The following is an 18,883-nucleotide window of genomic DNA, read 5'->3' on the forward strand; positions in this document are numbered from 1 at the left end:
CGAACATTTATGCGCATATTCGCGAATATTGAGCCCTCCCTTCTTTAATGGCATAGGGAACTATGACAAGTGCATTAACTCTGTGATTTTTTGCCCATTGAAACCAATAGGCCCATTGTGGTCTATGGGGATCTCACGGCATGTAAAACAGTAAGATAAGCAGGACTGTCTTGGCAGCACAGTGGATGGGAGAGTCCTGGGGTGTTACAGTGTTGTGGTTTAACTTTCCTTTCCTGGAAAAGCTGCTGAGTTGCCCATAGCAACCTTTATAATTTTTATTTATATAGCGCCTACAGATTCCACAGCGCTATATAATGAAGGAAGCAATCTGATTGGTTGCTATGGGCAACTCAGAAACTTTTCCTCTGGACAGGTTTTGATAGATTTCCCTCTATGGGGGAGATTCATCAAAACCAGTGTAGAGGAAGAGTTGTGCAGTTGCCCATAGCAACCAATCAGATTGCTTCTTTCATTTTTCACAAGGCCTCTGCAAAATGAAAGACGCGATCTGATTTGTTGCTATGGGCAACTCAGCAGCTTTTCCTGGAAAAGTTTCTGAGTTGCCTATAGCAAGCAATCAGATTGCTTCCTCCATTTTTCAGGGGCCTTTTCAAAAACGAAAGAAACGATCTGATTGGTTGCTATGGGCAACTGCACAACTCTTCCTCTACACTGGTTTTGATGAATCTCCCCCATGAATCTCCCCCTGTCATGTGCCCATATAATGCACATATAATGCCCCCCTGACATTTGCCACTTACTTATAATACCCAAAGTCATGTGCCTTGGATCATCTCCAGGGTCTGGTTCCATTTTGATGTTTAGTTTTGTTCTTGATATTTTTTGTCGTTTACGATGGTTGTGAGACGACATATAATAGCGCGGCCCATGCTAGGTTACTACATTTGTAGATTTGTATTCATAGACCCGCTGATAATGTGGAGAATGTGTAATGCATGTTCGCACTCAATAAAGTGTTTGAAAATAAACTTGTATTTAGATGCATTTTACTTAAATTACATCAGTATTTTCATAACAAACAATACATGTGCTTAGGGGGGTAAGGGTTTCTTTAACTAATCTAGTGGAAGAGACTCGAGTGCTAAAATCCACGGGTTAGGGGGCGCAAATTACTTGCCTTGCCCCGGGTGCTGACAACCCACGCTACGCCACTGCCACAACACTGTAACACTCTGTCCCACCCTGAAACTCTAACCAGTGGTGGTCTCCCATTCCACTGTGCTGCCAAGACGGTCCTGCTTATCTTACTGTTTTACATGCTGTGAGATCCCCATAGACCACAATGGGCCTATTGGGCAAAAAATGGGCAAAAAAATCACAGAGTTAATGCACTAGTCATAGTTCCCTATGCCATTAAATAAGGGAGGGCTCAATATTCGCAAATATGCGCATATATTTTAGCATATGCGCAAAAAACGAATATAACGAATATGCAACGAATATTCATCCATATATTCGCGAAATATCGCAAATTTGAATATGGCCTATGCCACTCATTACTACCTGGGAACACCTCATAAGACCTGCAGTTTTGGAGAGGCTCTGATCCAGTTGTGTTGCCAACACAATTTGCCCCTTAGGCTAGGTTCAGACTACGGAATCTCCGTGCAGAAATTTTCCGCCCAGAGATTCTGAGTTCCGCCTGCGCCGACTGAATAAGTCGGCGCTAGGACCGTGCGGACACTGCAGTCTCCCATAGACTGCAATTTGTTCCGCGAGGAATTCCGCCTGAAGAAAGAACACCGCCTTTCTTCAGGCGGAAATTTCTAAGCGGATTTACTAAGCGGATTTTCCGCTTCACAAATTCCGAAGTGTGAATTTGTGAACGGAAAACCATTCACTACACTTTACATTTTAGCAAGCGAAATTTCAGATGAAAATTTTACGACTGAATTTCTGTCGGAAATTCCGTAGTCTGAACTTAGCCTTACACTTGTCCATTTCTCATGCTTCTAACACAGACACTAACAAGAACTGACTGTTCACTTACTGCCTGATATATACCACACTATGACCATTATAATGAGATGGTCGATGCTGTGCAATTCTCTTGTCAGTGGTTTTAATGTTGCAGCCCACCACCATATATATATAAATATATTAAAAAATGCTGCACATATTAAGATTTGTTTATTTACTTTTGAAACTTTTTATATGTAGCTAACACCTCCTGAAGCGTATGAAGTTCATACAACATATTCTAGAACAGGGAGCCATCAGCCATTCAATGACACCTCGGAGTAATTTTTCTGAAAACTGATATGCTGCGGCCAAACTGGAATTGTACAATATGAGGAAATAGTCACACATCTGTCATCCAAATATCTACCTATCCTGTGTGTGCAGCTCCTATGCTGGCCATGTACCTCCATTACAAGATACAACAGATCCCTGTTATTTTTGCTAACCTTTTAAATGCATTTTATGAAGTACAAGGGGAGAGATAAAAAGGAGTATAATTACACATTCTGACTACACTGGGATGGTTTGTAGTCTGTAACCATGGAGACACACAGGTTTGCTTTGGAAATGTCAACACAAAACGATAGTAAATATTTAGTATAGGAAACTTCATATTTTATTTTAGATGTATTGGAAAAATAAGACCTGGTTGATAGAGGTGGACTTACCTTTAATGTTATTAATAACATAAAGAAAATTCTGCAGTTAAACCTCCCCCACCAGCATATATAAATGCAAAATCTGTTGGTGTATCATGTAGATGGAGTGTATATGGTCATAATACTCATTGTGGATAGTCTTTCTTTCAACCAACTGGAAAACTTAAAGCTTGAAAGTTTGTGAAACCTTTAGTCTTTTTTTTTCTTTTTCATATTTCTACATAAATTCAACCTAAAATATAAGATTTTCACAAAAGTCCTAAACGTAGATAAAGGGAACCAAATGAGTCAAAAATATCAGACTTTTTTTTTAGTTAGACAAATGATCCAATACCACATATTTGGCAAAAGTATGTGAACCTTTAGGATTAACAGATATGGGGTGGCAATCAGGTGTAGATGGGTGATGGGGGGGGATCTATCAAGTCTTAACATAGTCTAAACACACGTTTGTGAAGTGTATCATGGCACAAACCAAATAGATTTTTGGGGACCTTAGAAGAAGACTTGGTGATGCTCATCAGGCTGGAAAAGGTTATAAACCCATCTCTAAATAATTTTGACTCCATCAACCCGCAGTCAGACTAATTAGCCCCGATTTATCAATCTGTCTGAAACCAAAACTATCTGGTTTGGCCCACAACAACCAATCACAGCCAGAACCAATCAGAACTTAAGATATGAAAGCTGAGCCGGTTGCTTTATTACCCTCCCCAGGAGTGCTCAGCCAACAAAGAGCAAACCTAGAACAAGGAGTTTAATAATCAGTAAGGTTACAAAGGAACCCAAGGTAACTAAAAGCCCTTCTTCACTTTAAGGGTACCTGTCATCAACAATAACTTTTTATATGATATGGATAATGTCATTATATGTATATTTGTAATATACATTGGTAAAAAATATGTATATTTTTTTCCCTGCAGCTATTGCCTGTGTGTCTCTATGAGGAGTCCAAATACAGGAAGTGAGGGTGGACAAGCAGGGCTCTGTACACTGAGGACAAGCATTGCTCTGTACACTGAGTACAAGCAGGGCTCTGTGAACTGAGGACAAGCAGGGTTCTGTGCACTGAGGACAAGCAGGGCTCTGTCCACTGAGGACAAACAGGGCTCTGTACACTGAGGACAAGCAGGGCTCTGTACACTGAGGACAAGCAGGATTCTGTACACTGAGGAAAAGCAGGGCTTTCTGCACTGAGGACAAGCAGGATTCTGTACACTGAGGACATGCAGGGCTCTGTATACTGAGGACAAGCAGGGTTCTGTACACTGAGGACAAGCAGGGCTCTGTACACTGAGGACAAGCAGGGCTCTGTACACTGAGGACAAGCAGGGCTCTGTACACTGAGGACAAGCAGGGCTCTGTGCACAGAGTACAAGCAGGGCTCTGTACACTCCATGACATGCTCCTGGCTCATACAGCAAAATGATTGACAAGCCAGGAGCCTGCACCAGCCCTGCTTGTTCCGCTCTCACTTCCTGTATTTGGACTCCTCACAGAGACACACATACAATAGCTGCAGGGACAGCATTTTTTTTACCCAAAAATATACACATTTTTTAACCAATGTAAATTGCAAATATACATATAATGTTATTATCTACATTATATGAAAAGTTTTTGTTGACAACAGGTACACTTTAAGCTTAACCCTTTGAGGACCAAGGGACGTAATTGTTCCATGATTTTAATTGCCTGTATCAGTCAATTAATTGCCACCATCAGGAGGACACATAAAAATAATAGTGTGCATGACAGGATTGCAGGGAGAAAGCTACTCCCCAAAAACAACATTGCTGCCTATCTGCAGTTTGCTAAAGATCACTTGCACAAGCCACAAGGCTATTGGAACAATGTTTTGTGGACATATGAGGCTACAGTAAAGCTTTTTTGGTTATAATGAGAAGCATTTTGTTTGGAAAAAGGAAAATGCTGCATTCCAATAAAACCTCACACTATCAGGAAAAAACTGTGGTAGAAGTATCATGGTTTGGACCTGTTTTGCTGCATCTAGACCAGGACAGCTTGCTATCATTTATGGAATGATGAATTCTGAATTATACCATCAAACTTTTAAAGAAAATGTCAGTACATAACAGAGTTAACCCCTTAAGGACTCAGCCCATTTTGGCCTTAAGGACTCAGACAATTTAATTTTTACGTTTTCCTTTTTTCCTCCTCGCCTTCTAAAAATCATAACTCTTTTATATTTTCATCCACAGACTAGTATGAGGGCTTGTTTTTTGCGCGACCAGTTGTCCTTTGTAATGACATAACTCATTATATCATAAAATGTATGGCGCAACCAAAAAACACTATTTTTGTGGGGAAATTAAAACGAAAAACGCAATTTTGCTAATTTTGGAAGGTTTTGTTTTCACGCCGTACAATTTATGGTAAAAGTGACGTGTGTTCTTTATTCTGAGGGTCAATACGATTAAAATGATACCCATTATTATATACTTTTATATTATTGTTGCGCTTAAAAAAAATCACAAACTTTTTAACCAAATTAGTACGTTTATAATCCCTTTATTTTGATGACCTCTAACTTTTTTATTTTTCCGTATAAGTGGCGGTATGGGGGCTCATTTTTTGCGCCATGATCTGTACTTTTTTTTGATACCACATTTGCATATAAAAAACTTTTAATACATTTTTTTAAAACATTTTTTAAATAAAATGTATTAAAAAAGTAGGAATTTTGGACTTTTTTTATTTTTTTTCGTTCACGCCGTTCACCGTACGGATAATTAACATTTTATTTTAATAGTTCGGACATTTACGCACGCGGCGATACCAAATATGTCTATAAAAAATGTTTTTTACGCTTTTTGGAGGTAAAATAGGAAAAAACGGACGTTTTACTTTTTTATTGGGGGAGGGGATTTTTCACTTTTTTTTTACTTTTACTTTTACATTTTTTTTAAATTTTTTTTACACTTGAATAGGGGACTATTCATAGCAATACCATGATTGCTAATACTGATCTGTTCTATGTATAGGACATAGAACAGATCAGTGTTATCGGTCATCTCCTGCTCTGGTCAGCTCGATCACAGACCAGAGCAGGAGATGCCGGGAGCCGCACGGAGGAAGGAGAGGGGACCTCCGTGCGGCGTCATGAATGATCGGATCCCCGTAGCAGCGCTGCGGGCGATCCGATCGTTCATTTAAATCGTGGATCTGTATTGATCCCGGCACCTGAGGGGTTAATGGCGGACGCCCGCGAGATCGCGGGCGTCGGCCATTGCCGGCGGGTCCCTGGCTGCGATTAGCAGCCGGGATCAGCCGCGCATGACACGGGCATCGCTCCGATGCCCGCAGTTATGCTTAGGACGTAAATGTACATCCTGGTGCGTTAAGTACCACCTCACCAGGACGTACATTTACGTCCTGCGTCCTTAAGGGTTAAAGCTGTTTTATATGGAAGAATGGGGTAAAATTCCTTTAAGCCGATGTGCAGGACTAATCTACAATTACCAGAAACATTTAGATACACAAGGGGTTCATAGCAGATACTTATGTTGAAGTGATATTGGATTGTTTTCATTAATAAAAAGAGGATCTAATTTTTTTTTTAGTTCTCGTTATCTACTTTTAGGATGTAGGTTAAAGGTACTTCGCCCCTAGACATCTGTCTGATTGCGTCGGGACCCCCGCGATCTTTGTGCAGCACCTGGCGAATGCTTAGAACTCTGGTTGCGGGCAGCGGGGTTGTGACGTCACGACACGTCCCCTCAATGCAAGTCCATGGGAGGGGGCGTGGTGGCTGCCACGCCCCCTCACACAGACTTGCATTGAGGAGACGTGACATCACGAGGAAGTGCGGTCTTTACTTCAAGACCCCCGCCGGCCGCTCCAAGCGTTTGGAACAAAATGTTCCAAATGCTGGGGCAGCGGAGTACCCCTTTAAGGTCAAATCTGTGCATAAAGGGTGCTGAAATGTTTACAAACTGACTGGAATACCAGAAGACATGTGTGACTGCCATTAGAGTCCATTGTAGACACTTTCCATTCATCCATGACTGATCGCTTAATGTTATGGTCCTCACTCCAGTTCAGATAGATTTACATATTATTACTATACATGTCCTCTATAACCCTGCTTTACAGTGCAGCACAATTCTGGGCCCTCCTCAAGAGCTTATATTCACTCTAGGGCATCCTACCTCCATTATACCTGTAGAGAAATCATGAAGAGTTGTCCAAGACCAACAATGTCCACACATGGTTTCACACAGAACTCCGCTGCTCAGTTGGACGACGGCTTCTCACTTTTATTTATAGACACTTTGAACTTTTCTTTCTCAAGACTAGAATTGACACTGTCCGCCTCTGGGTCCTTCTCCGATTCTGGTACACAAGTGCAGCCCACTGGGATAGTGATATAGTCCTCCACATAGACATAGCGGCCACCAGTGCATGAAGACGTGCGGCGGAGGATGACGGTAGGCATGTAGACTGGGGTAGAGCGGAAGTTAAAGTTCTCCTCTCCATAGGGTCCAGTCAAGCAGCCCTTACAGAGACAATAAGCTTCTGGGATGTATTTGGGATACCGTGTGGGGTTATAGGTTATCCTAGAAGGAAGTCAGTACAAACAAACATATAAACAAACATATAATGATACATTTGTATTTATTTAATACACTTCATGTCTATAACATATCTCCATTTAAAGACCTTTTTTTATTGAAATAGGATAATATTTTTATGATTATGGATTTCACTTTTTGACAGTGTCTGTGAGAGTCACATAAGAATCAAAGGCAATTTTAGTAAAGCTAAACTGTAGGTTAAGTCAAGCGACTGAGACAGATTAAATTACTGAGCAGCCTAGGAAAGAAAGACGCAGTTCTTGGCGCCAAAAGTTCATTTTTAAGTTGTTCAGTTGCAGCTCCTTTTAGGCAAGAAAAGAAATGGCAAGAAGTCTGAGTGTTCATTTCGTGGGGGCAAGAGTCCAAGAGGTAGTTGGTTAGCTGCCCGAGGACCTGCATCACATGCCCCTTGCGGAGTGATTCCAGCGGTGCCTCTGGTGTCCCACTCCAGTCCCTGGCTGTGCTCCTCTTCCTCTTCAGAAATCGTCATGTCTGGGCCCTGAGTGACGTCAGGGTCTGGACTGCCCATCATCCAGTCACTGACCGTGGCGAAGTGTGACACTTCCAAACCTTACGTTTATCGGAGCCCAGTTATCAAAGTTTCTGAAAAAGAAGAGGAGCGCAGCCGGGGACCGGAATGGGACACCGCACTGCACAGGAGGTAAGTAAAAGTTTTTTCTTTTTTATAGATTTTTAAGTGGCCATAGTTTTGAAAAATCTCCCTCCTGCTGGATAACCCCTTTAAAGTTCCTTAAGATTGTCCTTACTCCAGGGCTTGACACATTTGTTAAGAATCTAGGAGCCAGCAAAAATGTTAGGAGCCAGGATGTCACGTAACAGGACGTTACGTGATATTATATAATCACTCTTTAGTGTCTCCTCTCTTGTGTCACAGTAATTAGTGTCCCCTCATCTCCCTGTATCACAGTCATTAATGTCCCATCATCTCTCCCTGTAAGTCAGTTATAAATGTCCCCTCACTTCCCCCCTGTCCTCCGCCTTAATTCCCACACTGATGCCCTGTTCTGCCATGCTGACCACTGGATGTCTTCATTTGGCCCTCTGGTGTACAGTGGCCGATGTCTTCAGTCGGCTCTTCAGTGACACGTGACGGCTGCAGCCAATCAGCAACCTCACCTCGATGTTCCTTAATCCTGAGTACGAAGCATCACCGCTGAGGCTGCTATTTTGCGGCGGTGGTCACCTGACGTCCGCTGCTCCGGTAACACTGGAGCACCGACTGCTGGCAGAAAAAGTAAAACCTTTTGGGGGAGATTTATCAAAACCTGTCTAGAGGAAAAGTTGCTGAGTTTCCCATAGCAACCAATCAGATCGCTTCTTTCATTTTATAGAGGCCTTTTCATAAATGAAAGAAGCCATCTGATTGGTTGCTATGAGCAACTCAGCAACTTTTCCTCTGGACAGGTTTTGATAAATCTCCCCCTTTGTTTTTTTAAATGGCGGGCAGGGCTGACAGAGACATGGGCATCACCATAACATTCTTAGTTGCTGTGGCGATTTGTCAAGTCCTACAATTACACCATTATGAAAACCACTCCCAACAGAGCTGTTGCTATGGTTGGAACATATCTCCTGGCCCATTGCTATAGTTGGGACGTAGCCCCTGGCCCACTGCTATAATTGGGACCTAGCCCCTAGCCCATTGCTATAGTTGGGACCTAGCCCCTAGCCCATTGCTATAGTTGGCAGTGGGACCTAGCCTCTAGCCCATTGCTATAGTTGGGACCTATCCCCTAGTCCATTGCTATAGTTGGGACCTAGCCGCTAGCCCATTGCTATAGTTGGGACGTAGCCCCTTGCCCATTGCTATAATTGGGACCTAGCCCCTAGCCCATTGCTATAGTTGGGACCTATCCCCTAGCCCATTGCTATAGTTGGGACCTATCCCCTAGCCCATTGCTATAGTTGGGACCTATCCCCTAGCCCATTGCTATAGTTGGGACCTATCCCCTAGCCCATTGCTATAGTTGGGACCTAGCCGCTAGCCCATTACTATAGTTGGGACGTAGCCCCTTGCTCATTGCTATAATTGGGACCTATCCCCTAGCCCATTGCTATAGTTGGGACCTATCCCCTAGCCCATTGCTATAGTTGGGACCTATCCCCTAGCCCATTGCTATAGTTGGGACCTAGCCCCTGGCCCATTGCTATAGTTGGGACCTAGCCGCTAGCCCATTGCTATAGTTGGGACGTAGCCCCTTGCTCATTGCTATAATTGGGACCTATCCCCTAGCCCATTGCTATAGTTGGGACCTATCCCCTAGCCCATTGCTATAGTTGGGACCTATCCCCTAGCCCATTGCTATAGTTGGGACCTAGCCCCTAGCCCATTGCTATAATTGGGACCTAGCCCATTGCTATAGTTGGGACCTAGCCCCTGGCCCATGCCACCACACTAGCATTCTGAATCCTGCTACATTGCTAGGTTAGTTCTGTAAGGGAGAAGCATTTATCTTACCAATAGAAACTTACCTATATGGTTCTAGAAGAATTGGTTGGACAGCCAGTAGATATAAAATAACAAGGCGAAGGACACTGACCTGTTAAGCCCCCCACCACTCCAGTACAGAGGCTCCCATAGTCCCTAGCCAGGCTCTGTTTACATTACTGCATAGTAAAGGGGCTGAAATAACATGTCATGGCCACAGTCAATCTCTGGCCACAGTGGTCACGTGTCATATTTCCTGGCATTGATAGGTATTTCCAGTACACTGTATATACATGGTTGCGGGGGGGGGGGGGGGGGGGGGGGTCAGGTCCATGGTTCAGTAGCTGAGACTCTGACTCTTATATATGCAAAAATCTTCAGAGTGGAAGAATCAGTGAGTGAATCTAATGCTGGAACAATGAAAATCGTTACAAGCGCTTGTTTTCTTTTGTTTAAGTATATTGGAAATAAAGCATTTCCCTTTTATCAGAAAAGGTCTGCACTATGTATCGTGGCTCACATCCTAGATTGAGATATTGAATCGTAGGAGGCCCAAAGTATGACGCATGTGTGCTCCGAAAGCTGGGGAAAGTATGAACTGTAACCAATGGAAGCTGAGGAGATACGAGTAGTCACACATAGCTATATTGTTCCCCCTTTTGGATTCATTTACTGCATGAAGTGATTTCAGAGTTTGCTTATGTGGAGCTCAAGGATGTTGGGAGTTTGCTTCTTGTTATTTAAAGGGGTTATCCAGGGAAAAACTTTTTTATATATATTTTAACTGGCTCCAGAAAGTTAGACAGATTTGTAAATTACTTCTATTAAAAAATCTTAATCCTTTCAGTACTTATGAGCTGCTGAAGTTGAGTTGTTCTTTTCTGTCTAAGTGCTCTCTGATGACACATGTCTCGGGAACCGCCCAGTTTAGAAGCAAATCCCCATAGCAAACCTCTACTCTGTGCAGTTCCCGAGACAAGCAGAGATGTCAGCAGAGAGCACTGTTTCCAGACAGAAAAAACAACTCAACTTAAGCAGCTGATAATTATTGAAAGGATTAAGATTTTTTTAACAGAAGTAATTTACAAATCTGTTTAACTTTCTGGAGCCAGTTGATATATATATATATATATATAAAAAAGGTTTTTTTCCTGGAATACCCCTTTAAGGTAAAATGGAGTAAGATGTCCACCAACCGCCTAGGCCTGTGTATGGGGTCACCTTCTAACCTCACAGGTTGCAAGCAAAGTTTCCCATACACTTTTGACCTTTAGACTCTCATTTTCAGCAAGATTCATCTCATCTTGTAGGGCCCCAGAAACTCATGTCCATAGGATAGATATGGATATAAAAAGTTTTGGGCAACAATAGATTGTACACACAGGTACAGTAAATAGACATCTTTGTACAATCACCTGTATGCCCACGGGGATATGCTGTGGATATTGACTGGTAGTCGCTGCTTACTCTCCCCTGGAGCTCTGCCCCGGGTCCCAGCTGGGCAGCTGATGTTCTCCTTTTCAAGTGGCTGAAGCTGCAGTGTGTGGTGATAGGCACTAAGCATGCCAGCCGCCAGGTGTCCATACATCTGCTCTAGCACCTCCTCTTGCCGTTCGGCACAACCCTTGGTCTTTGGTGGTGCTCGCTTTATGGGTTTGGAACCCTCTGAGCTGACAATCAATATTCCAAGAAACAACATCAGAACAGCTGGTGCCAAAAAGACCTGTAGAGAGGTGTGAAAACACATGTGGCCTTATGGTAGTACATTATATGTTACCATGGTACATTGAGCTTTCTTAAAGGGGTACTCCGCTGCTCAGTGTTTGTAACAAACTGTTCCGAACGCTGGAGCCGGCGCCGGGAGCTCGTGACATCATGGCCATGCCCCCTCAATGCAAGTCTACGGGAGGGGGCGTGACAGCCGTCACGCTCCCTCCCGTAGACTTGCATTGAGGGGGCATGGCCATGACGTCACGAGCTCCCGACGCCGGCTCCAGCGTTCGGAACAGTTTGTTCCAAACACTGAGCAGCGGAGTACCCCTTTAAAGTTTCCTACCCATACGGGTAAGTTTTTGATCAGTGCAGTGATAATCATGGTCATAGGGGTACAACCATGACTGGGACCTAAAAAAGAAAAGGGGCTTACTAATGGCATCGCTAGCATAGTTGAAAACTATGGTAAAGCAGATAGCCATGGGCTTCCTGCTCTGTCACTTACTCTCATAAGCCACAGGCTGCCATAGCTTTATGGCCCATAAGAGGTCACGGGCAGCTGAGGATATCCCAGACATGTCAACTCACTTACTAAGATTATTGAACCCTAGAAACTTCAAACTCCATTGTCGGTGACTATTCCAAAATATGGTGTGATGGGTAACATAGACCCAGACCAAGGGATTTGTTAAGGGGCTGTGTACATGGTGCAGGACAAATCTGCCTTGTGTGAATATGCCATAAGGCTAAATGTGCATGAGATTTATAGAAAATTTTCATGCAGAAATTCATTATGTTGCTTATTGTTCGTGGGTTTTCTCTATTGACTTCAACTGTCACAGAAATGCTGCAGATCAGCAGATAAGTCTGCAAATGCAAAAATACTTTTTATTTTTTTTAAATATTCAATAGCTCCTTCTGCCCTATAATCTACACACTTTGGTGTGAATTTTCCCCTGTAGATTTTCTAGCACGCAGTATGCTGCAGATTTTCCCTCCCGTGTCGGTCCGGGACCCGAGGTGTTTACTGCATATCATGTAGCCAAAGACCTATAACCTCTGTATATATATATATATATATATATATATATATATATATATATATATATGGTGTGTATATATATATATATATACAGTCATAGCCGTAAATGTTGGCACCCCTGACATTTTTAAAGAAAATGAAGTATTTCTCACAGAAAAGGATTGCAGTAACACATATTTTGCTGTACACATGTTTATTCCCTTTGTGTGTATTGAAACTAACCCAAAAAAGGGAGGAAAAAAAGCAAATTGGACATAATGTCACACCAAACTCCAAAAATGGGCTGGACAAAATTATTGGCACCCTTAACTTAATATTTGGCTGCACACCCTGTGGAAAAAATAACTGAAATCAGTGGCTTCCTATAACCATCAATAAGCTTCTTATACCTCTCAGTCGGAATGTTGGACCACTCTTTCTTTGCAAACTGCTCCAGGTCTCTCTTATTGGAAGGTGCCTTTTCCCAACAGCAATTTTAAGATCTCTCCACAGATGTTCAATGGGATCTAGATCTGGACTCATTGTGGCCACTTCAGAACTCTCCAGCACTTTGTTGCCATCCATTTCTGGGGGCTTTTTGATGTATGTTTGGGGTAATTTGGGGAGATTTATTAAAACCTGTCACGGGGAAACTTTGCTGACTTGCCCATAGCAACCAATCAAATCACTTCTTTCATTTTTCAGAGTCCTTGTCAAAAATGAAAGAAGCAATCTGATTGGTTGCTATGGACGACTCGGCTACGTTTCCTCTGGACAGATTTTGATAAATCTCCCCCATTGTCCTGCTTTTTTTATGTCTCTGTATCAGCAGTGGGGTCTCCTGCCATAGGGTGTCATGTCGACAGATAGTTCGTACTGACACTGATGCTCCCTGAGTCTGCAGGACAGCTTGAATAACTTTGGAACTTGTTTGGGGCTGCTTATCCACCATCCGGACTATTCTGCATTGAAACTTTTCACCAATTTTTCTCTTCAGTCCACGCCCAGGGAGATTAGCTACAGTGCCATGGGTTGCAAACTTCTTGATAATGTTGCACACTGTGTACAAAGGCAAATCTAGATCTCTGGAGATGGACTTGTAACCGTGAGATTGTTGATATTTTTCCTCAATTTTGGTTGTAAAGTCCTCAGACAGTTCTCTTCTCCTCTTTCTGTTGTCCATGCTTAGTGTGACACACACAGACACACAATGCAAAGACTAAGTGAACTTCTCTCCTTTTTATCTGCTTTCAGGTGTGATTTTTATATTGCCCACACCTGTTCCTTGCCCCCGGTGAGTTTAAAGGAGCATCACATGCTTGAAACAATCTTATTTTTCCACAATTTCGAAAGGGTGCCAATAATTTTGTCCAGCCCATTTTTGGAGTTTGGTGACATTATGACTAATTTGCTTTTTTTCCTCCCTTTTTTGGTTTAGTTCCAATACACGCAAAGGTAATAAACGTGTATAGCAAAACACATGTTACTGCAATCATTTTCTGTAAGAAATACTTCATTTTCTAGAAATTTTTCAGAGGTGCCAACATTTACGGCCATGACTGTAGACATAGCAATAGTTTCTGCAGAACTAAATCTAAAAACTCTTTCTACAAAACCCTACTATAATATGGAGAAATAATCCCATTTCTTTAAATCGTAACCACAAATTATTCCCTTACAATCCCCCACTGAAGTAATGTACAAGTCATCGTGAAGTACAAAGCAGCCCACTGTCTCCAGACGGACCCTCCTGTTATTAACCTCTTCACTTCTGGCTGTACAATGAATAGGGGTTCAGATCCTGCCCCCTCCTTCCTCTACTCTCACACCCCCCCATCTCCTCCTGTGCCCACCCCTCTTCTTACCTGGCTCCTTGGCTGCATCTTGAAGATGTGAAGGTCACGTCTGAGGATGACAGATAGATGACCAAAGAGGAGGAGGCAAGGTAGGGGGGTGTAAAGGGTATAATTTGTTCCTCTGCTGGACTGAGAGAGGAGGAATGGGGGCACCTAACGCAACGTCTAATGCAAGGTTCTATGGAATGAGACAGTGAGTAGAGAGACAGCAGAGGTGGGAGGGAGAACACAAGTTATGCAATGTATGATCATAGAGAAGGGAGATGGGTGGGAGACACACAGGGGAGGGGGCACAGGTTGCAGATGATGGGGGCAGAGGGGTTGCTATGGGCAGAAGCGAGCAGCTGGATCTGGCAGCAGATGGACCCCGGCAGATCTTCCACCCACTTCTGGCCTCACACTCTCACAGGAATAGGGCTGGAAAGATGCCCCAGACAACAGGCTACTTATACAAACACACAGGCTGGACTGTGCAGGGGAATTAGCAGTCTCCATCAGTATACAGTACTATATCAGTGCTCATAGTGTACATGGTAATGCACACACATAGGGGGAATCCTGTTCTCATTTCATATTTGGGGAACCTACCATCCCTTAAGTAACAAACAAATCTTTTACTAATACTTGAATAATAGATTGCACCAAAATTAGTTACCATCAAAAATCAAGTGAATAACCACATTGGTCGACATGGGAAATTCTTGGCTACTTAGGGTCTATTCACACGCCCGAATTTCAGCTTGTGGAATTCCGCCTCAAATGAAAGCCCATAGACTTCTATGGGATTCCGCACTCCCATTCACACTTCTGAATTTCCGCTTGCGGAAATTCAGAAGTGTGAATGGGAGTGCGGAATCCCATAGAAGTCTATTGGCTTTAATTTGAGGCGGAATTCCGAAGGCGGAAATTCGGCCGTGTGAATAGACCCTTAGCAAAGCCAAGTTAAATTAGGAAAAGGGGGTCCCATATTTACATCCACTAGCCAGTGCGGAGTGGAAAAGCCATGGAAAAGGTAAAATAACCCAATAAATTCCAGCTTGCAACTAATCACACCACCTGTACATAACATTTCACAAGTAGGGATTTAAAGGGGTACTCCATAGGGGGAAAAGTATTCAGATCAACTGGTGCCAGAAGATTATACAGATTTGTAAATTACTTCTATATAAAAATCTTAATCCTTCCAGTACTTATCAGCTGCTGTATGCTCCAGAGGAAGTTTTGTAGTTCTTTTCTGTCTGACCACAGTGCTCTCTGCTGACACCTGGAGGACCCAGCCATTGCATGCATTATAAAGACAGCCTATTGATTTGAACAGGCACAGTGTAATCCTTCATTTCTCCTGCTGTGGTGCTGTATGTGAATATCTATGCACAGATTACAGTTGACGGTAGAGGGTCACACCAGCAGGATACCCAGCCTATCATTGGTGGATATACTGGGCCCAAATACACAGGACATAAAAGGTGCTGTTCACATTAGACAATAAATACACAAAATGTATCCCCTGCCAGGGTCTTGGGTAAATCACTGTGTGCACCCCCTTTACTCTTTTGACTATCCAATGATCAGCTTTAATATGTAAGGTAATCCAGCAAGCAAATGTTCAATTTATACAGTGCCCCCCCTGGGAAAATTAAAGGGGAACTCCAGAGGGAAAAAAATGTTTTTAAATCAACTGGGGCCAGAAAGTTATACAGATTTGTAAATGACCTCTATTTAAAAATCTTGCACCTTCCAGCACTTATCAGCTGCTGTATGCTCAAGAGGAAGTTGTGTAGTTCTTTCCAGTCTGACCACAGTGCTCTCTGCTGCCACCTCTGTCCATGTCAAAAACTGTCCAGAGCAGGAGAGGTTTGCTAAGGAGATTAGCTCCTGCTCTGGACAGTTCCTGACACGAACAGAGGTGGCAGCAGAGAGCACTTTGGTCAGACTGGAAAGAACTACACAACTTCCTCTGTAGCATACAGCAGCTGATAAGTACTGGAAGGATTAAGATTATTATATAGAAGTAATTTACAAATCTGTATAACTTTTTGGCCCCAGTTGATGTGATGTGTGTGGCCTGCTCTCTCTTTTTAACCAAGTTTCTTCATCTGGTTTTCTAATTCATCCAAGAATATTTCTGTCCGTAGTCCATTATACAGTAAATGTGAATTGTGAACCCTGGTGGTCGTGGGTTATAATAAATGAATGCAGCAGGTGGGTAATGTCAGGATTTGGCTGTTTACACTGCATGAGCACATTTTATATAAGAGGAGGGGCACTGTCCACTATGGAGGGTTATTAAAGGATAGCCTGCCAACTCTTACACACTTTCCATTGCATTCACAAGCATATGCAAAACATTACTACTCTGTAACTTCAAGGCAGCGCATGTTAAATTATTGAGAAGTGTTATGTGTAATCCATGGAAAAGGTAAAAAAAATAAAAAAATTAATTCCAGCTTGCAACTAATCACACTACCTGTACATAACATTTCACAAGTAGGGATTTAAAGGGGTACTCCGGTGGAAAACTTTTTTATTTTTTTTTAATCAACTGGTGCCAGGAAGTTAAACAGATTTGTAAATTACTTCTATTAAAACAATCTTAATTCTTCCAGTACTTATTAGCTACTGAATAATACAGAGGAAATTATTTTCTTTTTGGAACACAGTGCTCTCTGCTGACATCTCTGTCCATTTTAAGAACTTTCCAGAGTAGGAGAAAATCCCCATAGAAAACATATGTTGCTCTGGACAGTAGAGATGAGCAAACTTACAGTAAATTCGATTCGTCACGAACTTCTCGGCTCGGCAGTTGATGACTTATCCTGCATAAATTAGTTCAGCCTTCAGGTGCTCCGGTGGGCTGGAAAAGGTGGATACAGTCCTAGGAAAGAGTCTCCAATCACTGTATCCACCTTTTCCAGCCCACGGGAGCACCTGAAGGCTGAACTAATTTATGCAGGAAAAGTCATCAACTGCCGAGCCGAGAAGTTCGTGACGAATCGAATTTACTGTAAGTTCGCTCATCTCTACTGGACAGTTCCTTAACCCCTTAAGGACTTAGCCCTTTTTCACCTTAAGGACTCGGCCATTTTTTGCACATCTGACCACTGTCACTTTAAACATTAATAACTCTGGAATGCTTTTAGTTATCAATCTGATTCCGAGATTGTTTTTTCGTGACATATTCTACTTTAACATAGTGGTAACATTTTGTGGTAACTTGCATCCTTTGTTGGTGAAAAAAATGAAAATGTTGCATTTTTCTGACTTTGAAGCTCTCTGATTGTAAGGAAAATGGATATTCAAAATAATTTTTTTTTTGTTCACATTTCCAATATGTCTACTTTATGTTTGCATCATAAAATTGACAAATTTTTACTTTTGGAAGACACCAGAGGGCCTCAAAGTTCAGCAGCAATTTTCCAATTTTTCACAAAATTTTCTAACTCACTATTTTTCAGGGACCAGTTCAGGTTTGAAGTGGATTTGAAGGGTCTTCATATTAGAAATACCCCATAAATGACCCCATTATAAAAACTGCACCCCCGAAAGTATTCAAAATGACATTCAGTCAGTGTTTTAACCCTTTAGGTGTTTCACAGGAATAGCAGAAGGAGAAAATTCACAATCTTCATTTTTTACACTCGCATGTTCTTGTAGACCCAATTTTTGCAAGTGGTAAAAGGAGAAAATTTTTACTTGTATTTGTAACCCAATTTCTCTCGATTAAGCACATACCTCATATGTCTATGTAAAGTGTTCGGCGGGTGCAGTAGAGGGCTCAGAAGGGAAGGAGCGACAAGGGGATTTTGGAGAGAACATTTTTCTGAAATGGTTTTTGGGGGGCATGTCACCTTTAGGAAGCCCCTAGGGTACCAAAACAGCAAAAAAAAAGCACATGGCATACCATTTTGGAAACTACACCCCTCGGGGAATGTAACATGGGATAAAGTGAGCCTTAATACCCCACAGGTGTTTCATTACTTTTGCAAATGTAAAAAAGAAAAAAAAAATGTTTTACCTAAAATGCTTGTTTTCCCAAAAATTTTACATTTTTAAAAAGGGTAATAGCTGAAAATACCCCCCTAAATTTGAGGCCCAATTTCTCCTGATTCAGAAAACACCCCATATGGGGGTGAAAAGTGCTCTGCTGGTGCACTACAGGTCTCAGAAGAGGAGGAGTCATATTTGGCTTTTTGAAAGCAAATTTTGCTCTGGGGGCATGCCGCATTTAGGAAGCCCCTATGGTGCCAGAACAGCAAAAAAAAAAAAAAACACATTGCATACCATTTTGGAAACTAGACCCCTCGGGGAACGTAACAAGGGGTAAAGTGAACCTTAATACCCCACAGGTGTTTCACGACTTTTGCATATGTAAAAAAAAAAAAATTTTTTTTTTACCTAAAATGCTTGTTTTCCCAAAAATTTTACATTTAAAAAAAAGGGTAAAAGCAGAAAATACCCCCCAAAATTTGTAACGCAATTTCTCCCGAGTACGGCGATACCCCATATGTAACCCTAAACTGTTGCCTTGAAATACGACAGGGCTCCAAAGTGAGAGCGCCATGCGCATTTGAGGCCTGAATTAGGGACTTGCATAGGGGTGGACA

At 42.3% G+C, this 18,883-nt stretch overlaps 1 protein-coding gene across 1 annotated transcript; it reads right to left on the bottom strand.

Annotated features, from left to right (window-relative positions):
• Nucleotides 1-1,386: 1,386 nt before the first annotated feature.
• Nucleotides 1,387-15,032, bottom strand: IL17D (interleukin 17D). The gene is made up of 3 exons (XM_056561722.1): nt 14,289-15,032; nt 11,105-11,412; nt 1,387-7,222 (listed from the first exon to the last, which is right to left on the bottom strand). The coding sequence occupies exons 1-3, from the start codon at nt 14,304-14,306 to the stop codon at nt 6,898-6,900; spliced, it is 651 nt and encodes a 216-aa protein (XP_056417697.1). The 5' UTR covers nt 14,307-15,032; the 3' UTR covers nt 1,387-6,897.
• Nucleotides 15,033-18,883: the final 3,851 nt, after the last annotated feature.

The sequence above is a fragment of the Hyla sarda genome, chromosome 2 (assembly GCF_029499605.1).
Source record: "Hyla sarda isolate aHylSar1 chromosome 2, aHylSar1.hap1, whole genome shotgun sequence".
Classification (NCBI taxonomy): Eukaryota; Metazoa; Chordata; class Amphibia; order Anura; family Hylidae; genus Hyla; species Hyla sarda.

What these genes read in the sequence shown, in the direction of transcription:
- IL17D (XM_056561722.1), bottom strand. An exon ending in ATATCCCCGTGGGCATACAG is followed by an intron (nt 7,223 to 11,104) that starts GTGATTGTACAA and finishes ACTTCCTTCTAG; the next exon opens with GATAACCTATAACCCCACAC.